This window comes from Mycteria americana, chromosome 8, assembly GCF_035582795.1.
Source record: "Mycteria americana isolate JAX WOST 10 ecotype Jacksonville Zoo and Gardens chromosome 8, USCA_MyAme_1.0, whole genome shotgun sequence".
In the NCBI taxonomy this organism is placed as follows: domain Eukaryota; kingdom Metazoa; phylum Chordata; class Aves; order Ciconiiformes; family Ciconiidae; genus Mycteria; species Mycteria americana.
The window spans coordinates 45,668,129-45,677,517 of NC_134372.1; the positions used below are offsets into that span (position 1 = coordinate 45,668,129).

At 40.0% G+C, this 9,389-nt stretch overlaps 1 protein-coding gene across 1 annotated transcript in view; it reads left to right on the plus strand.

Moving 5' to 3' along the window:
• Positions 1-7,309, plus strand: part of CDH13 (cadherin 13) — a 520,188-nt gene extending 512,879 nt beyond the window's left edge. The window contains exon 14 of the mRNA XM_075510905.1: positions 1,573-7,309. Within this exon, the coding sequence (XP_075367020.1) occupies positions 1,573-1,580 (8 nt within the window). The 3' untranslated portion in view covers positions 1,581-7,309. The remainder of the gene's footprint in view (positions 1-1,572) is intronic.
• The last annotated feature ends 2,080 nt before the right edge of the window (positions 7,310-9,389 follow it).

Below are 9,389 nucleotides of genomic sequence, written 5' to 3' on the forward strand. Positions count from 1 at the left end.
ACAAAACTATTGATATTGCATCGTTTAAATGTACAAATGCAATATATATTAGACAAACATCTCCAGAGTGTTTGTGAGTTTTGGTGTGTGTGTTTGACTTGCATTTTTGTGTTTCGATACAGCAGTTGTCTCCTCCCAGGGTAGAGAGCATGAATCCTTCAATGCGCTGTTGTGGTTTAACCCCGGTAGGCAGCTAAGCACTACACAGCTGCTCGCTCGCTTGCTCCCCCAGTGGGATGGGGGAGAGAATCAGAAGAGGAAAAGTGAGAAAACTCATGGGTTGAGATAAAGACAGTTTAATAGGTATAGCAGAAGCTGTGTATGCCAGCAAAGCAAAGCAAGGAATTCATTCACTGCTTCCCATGGGCAGGCAGGTGTTCAGCCATCTCCAGGAAAGCAGGGCTCCATCACACGCAATGGTTACTTGGGAAGACAAACGCCATCACTTCAAACATCCCCCCCCTTCCTTCTTCTTCCCCAGCTTTCTATGCTGAGCATGATGTCACGTGGTATGGAATAGCCCTTTGGGCAGTTGGGGTCAGCTGTCCTGGCTGTGCCCCCTCCCAGCTCCTTGTGCACCCCCAGCCCACTGGCTGGTGGGGTGAGGAGCAGCAAAGGCCTTGTCAGCACTGCTCAGCAGGAACAAAAACATCCCTGTGTTACCAACACTGTTTCCAGCACAAATCCAAAGCATAGCCCCATACTAGCTGCTACAAAGGAAATTAACTCTACCCCAGCCAAAACCAGCACAACCAGTAAACCAACACCGTAGGGTCAGCAGTTGTATTTGTTTGAGAAGCCAGATCAAACTTTGCTATGTGTTTTGCTAATATTATTCTTACTATTCTTATGTGGTTTTATTGCAAAGCTGAATATTTGCAATTTACTAGTGTCCAAGCAAAATTGGAGGAAAGTGACCCATTAGTTACAGCTAATGTTACATTTGCTCCTGATCTCTCTTTTTCTGAATTTCTTTACTACCTTTGTATTATCGGGGTGCCTATCTAGAATGGGTAAAATTATTCAAGTTGTGCCACCTTCACTTTATTTAAAGAAAAAAAAAAAGGTACTCCACATTAAGATCTATATTTCTGTAGCAACATTAATATGATATGCCAGCTCTTTTATTCCCTGGTATAGTCACAAACTACAAGGCACTATAATTGTGTATTTTTAAAAAATATATTGTTTGTTTGCTCTTTGCTTGTCAGTGGGCGTGCACGCAAGGGAGTGACTCACTGGCATTTTACTTGCACTCTTGCACTAACATAAATGATCAAGGTCTCAAATGGGGAGAACCAGGTCCTGGCTCGAGATTTATGCTCAGACCTCCGCACTACATCTTCCTGAATTGCACTACAAAGGTCTCTGACTGCCCCAGGTGACAGTTGGGGGTTTCTTCTTGGAGATTTCTGTCTTCACAAATAATTGCTTCTAAACCTGGGTAATTTATATTTAATTACTGATAAATGTGCATGCACTCAAGCAGTAATTTGATTGGGGAAAAAACCAAAAAGTTAAAAGACACTGTGATCCGCGTAGTAATAACCGCACACATTTCCCATCATTTAGGTCTGTAAGAACTCCTGACATCTGAAGCTGTCCTACCGAGTTGCCATGGCAACGAGAAAAAAGAAAACGTCAGATCTGAAGATTGCAGTTTACAGTTACTGTTCTTCACTACTAGGCCTCAGTTGCTCCAGATTCAGTTTAATTTGCAACCTCACTTAATCTGTCCGACTATACATTGGTGTTTGACAGCCTCTACCCTAACTTCCATTTATTAATGGATTCCTCTTGCAAGTCGCAAGGTTTATGCGAATTTTCTCTGAATGTTAAAAGACCATGACATCTAAACTGGACCTTGGGGGAGCAGAAAACAGATTGACTCCATTTTTTTCTATCTGTTGACTTGTTGCTATTCAACTGTTCAGAAAATATTTTGTCTGTGGGTTAGTATTTGTATATGTATGAGTGTATGTATATATATATATTTATATAGAGAGAAGAGTTATACCACAGGTTTAGCTTTTATAAAATGTTCATCTGGAGCGTGCAAGGGACAAAGCAGAATAATACAGCCGCAGATGAATGGTAACTATTCTACCATGGCTAAACCTACTGTATTTGCTGTTTATAGTGTGGCCAGAAGGAGAGAGCCTATTGCAATCCTACCGCTACAACAGCCACTTTGTTGACACCAAATAAAGCGGGCCCAGGGCTCTGCAGTGTCACTTCTTGTACCTCAGGTTCAGCAAACAAGAAATGCAAGTCCCCCGGCTTGTTTCTGATCTGAACTCTTTCCTTACGCCCCAAATGGAATTTACGATCCAGCAGGAGCACGGCGCTTCGCTCCCCATGTCAGCGGGAGCAGCGCTGGGAGGTTCTGCGCAGCTCTGATTTCTGAGAAAGCGGGAAGCAGCCAGCTGCGACCAGCACCGTATGGGTCACGACTTACGGCAATGGGAGTGCCGGGCCTGGTTTTAAAGGGGCTGAAGTCAGCTTCCTTTATGTTCCTGCAGATGATGATTTGCCGGGGCAGTTTACAAAATTTAAGTCTTTTGTCAGCTCTGCAGACACAGCCAAGTAGGTAGATGTCTGCATGTGAGAAGCTGATTAGAACAGCAAAGTATTTCTCAGAAGCACTGGTCTCTCTCTCAGCCTCTGTGCAGCTGCCGTTACATACGTAAGCGCAAGGAGGAAAACAGATGCCCTATTCTATAAATATATTCACACACACATATATATAGTTTTGAATATATATATACATACATACACATGTACACAGAGTTTCCAGTTAAGAGTAACAAGAGCATTTCTTTGTGTGTGTAAACTTACCACACTTGTTTGCAGACATGGAAAAAAGGGTGTTCGTTATATATGAATATGAATCCTTTTTTATTCTGTGAGCATGTAAGGTTAAAAAAACCCTTCTAACTGTATCAAGATGATCATCTTGTTAATAAATTGTAAATGATCCATCAAAGCTCACACCAAATTTTTATAAAATTAACACAAAAAGTATACTAGTGACAGACTGTGGCTTTTATTAGAGCTTGCCAGTAACTAGGGTAAGGTAAGTGTCTTAGAATATTTTAATAAACTTGCTTATTTAAAGTTTAAACAAGAAAGCTTCCTTATGCAATAGAACTTTGCAGCTGCATTCTTTAGTTAGCATTTTTACAGTACTTATGAGTCATACTGTATGTTGTCTTTACTACAGTGAGATTATGAGCATATCTTCCACACCACGTATATGTTTCAATAGTAAAGCTTTTTGGAAGCATTAAAAAGTCCAAACATACATTTAGTTTTCCATAATGCTACACTAGATATTAAATGTGTGTTGGTGGTTAAAAATTGCTGTACAATAGCTTTTCTCTGACTTCCTGTATTGTACCAAATATGAAACAGGTTTGGTTTTTTTTGTTTTTTAATCAAAAGGAGTAATAACAACAGCAACAGAGGAAAAATTAGTTTGTGTTGTGAACTTTCCTAATGTTGTAGATTTCTTGATAAGATACAAGCTGCCTTCAGCCAGGAACCTATTTTTCTCTTCCAGCTTAACTCCTGCACTCCTGACCAAGTAAGATCTCCCCCTGACCTTGTTTCTCTCGCAGCACGCTCTAGGTGTTTCAATTACCAAAGTGGTACTTTGAGGTCAGTGGGAGTTTCTGTTGCGCAAGGGCTTCAGGAGTGGGCTGTTAGGCAGCTGCAGGCATTTAAGCAGGAAAGTGCCTGATCTCAAACATTAACATGAGCATGCTTCTAGTTCTCTTTCTCTGCCCATGCCTTGTAATAATCATATGCCGCTGCTTTATCATCAACAATCATGTCTTTCAAAAAAATATAGTTTTCAGCCAAAGTTTTCAAAAGGAAACAAAACAACAACTGCATAACAATGCTGGATTTTCAACATGTATATTTAATGAATGCATCCAAATGCACCCAAAGATAAACCACACCCTATGCTTTGATCTACAAAACCTCTATCTTGAATAAAAGAAATTATAATATCCTCCCCCACAAATACTCTTTTTCTACTTGCTTTCTTCCTCTCTCTATCCAGCAAAACCCATCTCTGGAAAGACATCCATTGACATTAGTGTCACTTCTATCAAGTACCAGATAAAGCTACCCTTTTCTTGTTTAAACCAAGGCCCACATAGCATCTGGTGGATCATTCCAAGGGTATCCAAAATGAGGAACAAAGAAAAATCTCTTCTGCCTGGAACTACACTAACAATGGGAAGACTCTTTCTACTTTGTACCCGAGGACAAGAGATCTTTCTTCTTGGATAATGCTGCAACCTTTTGACATGTAGAGAGGTCCATATCATGGCTGAAACTCTGAACCAAGATGCATCAAAGCCTTCATTCACCATTATCGCTTTATTTCTGCACCTAGATTAAAGCCTCCCAGCCTTTATGCGTGTCTCTAGGCTTCAGATGGAGCTAATCACTGCACTACCTAAGCATGCAAAGAGAAGATGAAGCTGCCATGTTAATGTTTCTCCCTCTCTGTACCTGAGAACAAGCCCCATTTAACAAGAGATTGTGGCACTTTCTAGCGTTACACAAGTGAGGAACCATATTAGAATTTGAGTTTTCCTACCTGAATAAGATTGTCGGCTCTGGCTCAAAAAATGATGCCCATTTCCTGAAACAAAGGAGCAACAATAATTTATTAGTTTTTCCACAATATCGTGAAAAAGTAGAGAAGTTACAAAACTGGTTGTCATTTTTTTATAGTTAATTATGTTTAACATTTGTTCAGCCAAGCTTGCTGGTTTTATAACATAGCACTTATTTCTACCTAGCTATTTTGGTCACTACAACGTTTATTTCAGTCTATGTTTGTAGACATACAGTGCTGTCTAGAGCCAGAAAGGCAGTGAACTTGTTGATTTTCATTTTGTAACATGCATAAAACTTCTTGCGCAAAAATCATTTCACTTGAAAAGAGTATCTATCTGCTGTTAAAACACAAATTGGTTATAGCAGTTAATCAGTGAGAGGAGCTTATTAGCAAGACAAAGGTCTCATTTGGGGTGTACTTGCTAATTGAACCCTTGTCCGTACACCTCATGTGTGTGCTTTTACAATATGCCTATGCGCATTTATTAATGTACATTTTGTTCAGTAACTGTAGGTCTGAAGATGAAAACAAAAGGAAACGAGCTGAATTTCCTACTGGGTATCGAGGAAAATTAGGTAGGAGTGGAACACTGGCTAATACACTTTCTGAGCCCTGTTCTCATCATGTTTACACTGGTGTAAATCAAAGAGCAACTCCATTACTAGAATTGTTTAAGATTCAGTTAATCATATTTAGATGAAATTTTTCATCTAAACCTCCCCACATAGTGCTTTTACTGGTCTGCTGTGAATAGTAAAGCAGCAATATTTGTCACAGGATCGTTGAGTGCTTATATATTATCGGAAGTCTGTCTTTTGTGACATACAGAGAAACCTACAGCTTAGATGCCTCCCACAGGTGACTCACTTCCTTCACCGACCGCTTTAACATGTCTCTAAGGCACCCAGCATAATTTGGCTTAGCCTTTATTTGAAATGGCTGTGGCCTGTAGTCAAATAATTCGTCCTGGTGTCTTGCATAGTCATTTAAGTTAGGGATCGCTATAATACAAACCTCACTTATTGAATTATGGACTTATAATCAGTTTGTAGGGCCCTAGCTAAATGTTTTATCACTACAAAAGGAAAGACATGTTATATTAACAACTTTTACATCATTGGTCTTTCCTTTGTGAAGACCTCCTGTCTGAAATACTGAGAAAGCTGCCAATTTTCTTCTCAATTGCTACTAATACACTCATCCACTTGAAACATAGCAGAATTTTGTACACAAATTATTTTATATCCCTGTTTGTCTAAAGGCTGTTTCTTTCTGAATGGATTTAATAATGTCTTAATTAAAAAAAAAAAAAACACAAGATAAATTATATTAAAGTCACATCAGCTTGAGAACACCAAGTCTAAGGCAAAACTCTGATCCTATGTTCCCTTTATTGCATCTCTAGAAACTCTGTTGTCTGAGAGATACACTGTCCAATGCTAACAAAAAGATAAATAACTAAAATAGCCATTATTTTCTTTCCATTCACTCTGTAATCTATAATCTTTAGAATTAACAGGCAAAGTACATTAGTACATAAGTATCATTATAACTATTCTATTTAAAGCAGATATAGCGGACTATTTTACTATGTAAAACACATAACCCATTGACTACACTGTTCTCTTGCCTCACATCGAGATATGCTAGTTGATTTATATTTGTCCAAATGAAATGGATACACTCATACACTCTCAGTGGAAAGTTACTGGTTGCACAATTGCTATGTGTGTGTATATATGTAGATATATAGAGATATACACATACATATATAAATATATATATATAAAATATATGCAGATGGAGGGAGACTAATACAACATGGCGCCTTGGAATAAGCAGTTTAATTCCATGAATTATGGGTGAATACATGAGTTAAGGGACAGCATGGGTTATGTATGCCAAACCAGTCTGATTTAAAGAAAAAAGGCAAAAAACCACACACTAAAACCCAGGCTTATCCGAACTCTCATGTTGCATTTATGCTACCTTTAGCTGTCCCCTCTTAAGACAAGTATATCATTTGAAGATATGCATAATTGTTTACGGACTCATTTTCAGTTGTCTACATATCAGCAGGTCACCAGTAGTGGAAAGGGAAGGGTTTATAGCCAGAATTCTGCATTACTGTGCTTTCAGTGGGACAGCTATTTGGGAAAGCTTCACCCACCCTTTGAACATTAGACTCCTCCTCTGCAGCAGCAAATGACTGTATTTGATGACTTGGGGTTAAAAAATGAATGTAGTCTGAAGATGTGTATGCACATGCATACACACCCTGCCTGGGACTATAGAATAAGAGCACGTCTGGTGGACTGTAATGGTGAATTCAGTACAAACAAGCTGTGTTGTTACTGCCATTTCAGACAGAACCCTCCTGTAAAATCATATTTGCCCCATAACAAACTCTGTCTCTTTAAGTTACCACCAAGATAGGTTTTTTATGATTTTCTTTCTTTTTTTAAAGTTCAAGCAAGGAGGAAAATATTTTGTTTGATTTTAAAGATACTTAATTCAGCTACTTTTCCAGTTAATCGTTCCTTTGGGCCCTAGTTGCTGAATTGCGTGCTGTTTCTGAGGTGTAAATAAACATTTTGATTTATGACGTGGTTGCAAAGAAACTTGTAATTTATTTGTGAAATGCTCAAATAAAGGATGTATGGGCTTTTACCTTTTGTCTGGGCGTAGACCTTCCTAACGCAACACAGCAGGAATGGAGGACTACAAAATGACCTTGAGACTGCCAAAGGGCTGGACCAGCCTGAGCTAAATACAAGAAACTCCCACATTGCTCTAAGTAGAAAGAGATAAATTGCAGCCTTTGTCATCACCATGCCATGGTTATAGAATAAGAATCTGGAGGTTAGCAAGGTAAATAAGCTTTGACCACACAAGAAAGCAGTAGGAGAGTATTCAGCATCCATTCAGGTAACAGCAATGGTTTGCCTTCTAAAGCCCCGCTTTCATTACAGAGTTGCACTGAGCCAAATCTGGGTCACATGGCCCTAGGCTGGACTGTCTGCAGGAGCTTTAATGGATTTTTGTTGCACTTCCTTTCTGCTTCACCTGGCCACCTTCCCCACCTACCACCATCCGTTCAGCTTATATAGAATAGACAGCCACAAAAAGTGAACATTATGAACAACGCAGAAACAGGCTGAATAAATGTCAATCAGCGAGGACCGCCGTGGGACACTACTGGACTGCGTTTCTGTCACTGCTGTCACAGCCGATGACGAGATGGCTTTCAACAGCTAGTACTGCCATAGTCTGTAGTCATGTCTGATGTGCTCCCTCCCTGTGCTTAACTCCTCCTTAAGATGTGTATGCAGATGTGGTCTACTTGTTGCCCTGATTCAGAAAAATCTTAGTCCAAAAGGTAGAGCCTTTATTGCCTTCAAGGCCAAACTGCTCTGGGCCAGGTTGCCCCAAAAAGCTTGCACTGCTTTAACGCCCTTCTGTACTTCTTTGTACAGAACCGCAGACTTCATTGACAAGGCTTATCGCTTTTAGCGTTCTGCGTTCCCAGTAGCAGGACTTAAGGTTTGTAAGATACTATTTTCTTTTTTCACTGAACTCTCGTAATCTGTGATTATGAGGGGAGAGGAAGTGGCATGTGCTTTCCTTTGCTGTCAGCTGCTCCCAGACATTGCAGAAGGGCCCAGTAGGTGAAATACATAAATAATCATTCTGGCCCAGAATTCAGGGCAGAAAAAAAGAATAGAAGGCTAGCTAGAATGAAAATCCTGTAGGAAATTTGCAGCAATGCACTATGGCATTATTGCTTCTTTGCCAGGGAATTCTTTTTGCTGCACAAAGCTAGAGCCTGTTGGCTTTCTGAAATCCCTGCAAGTTGTCTTTTTTAGATCTTCTAGGAAGTTATCTAAAGTGAAAGAGACACATAAAGATAGCATATCCCTGAAAATAGCCTTTTACTACATCTGAGAATACAGGAAGCAGGGGGAGGGAGGGCAGCACTTGAAGGAAACATTTGAGTACAAGCCACAGCAGCTTGCTTTCACCAAGACCCACCTCCAGCTTTTGCCTATTGCCTATGCTTTATCAGACTTTGAATCTAAAGGGGGCCTTTTGATGTGGTCCGTAATAACTAGAGGATGAAAGCGCTTACGTGAAACTTGTGGTGTAATTGAGCAAAAGGTCATTACTTGAAAGCCACAGCAAAAAAGTGTCACCTCCTTTGGTCTCAGTTGAGATCATTGTCCTAAACTAATGCTGTGCCTTGTATCTTAAAAGAGGTGTTTGAAACAGCACAAAGGTAAATCATAAGCAAGGAAATGTTAACAGAGGTAGAAAATGCTGAATGGTTTTTAGCCGGGTCAAAGCTTTCCATTACCCTTTCAACCTTCTTCTGTCTCATCCAACACCACACATTCTGGATTGCAGTCTACTGTTACTCTGTAACTTTGCACAGTTCAATCCAGTTACATTTTTTCTCCAGCAACAGTAAATCAGAACAGTCCCTTCTGGCTTCAGCACAACCTTCTTACCTGCAGAAACAAAGCAAGGGTCATTGCTCCTGCTGCGAAACTATTGGGATGCTCTTCCTCAACCGCCACGCCCCTGGCCGGACTCCACTCATCCACCTCCCAGTGCCTGATGACCTTCGCTGCTCCTGTGGTTACAGCAGCAAGTAAGTTACTCTAGTCCAGTACACTTCAATATTATATGACAGTATATTTTATTACTTATGACTCATTTTGCAACTTACTGTTTCCACACGCAATTGTGG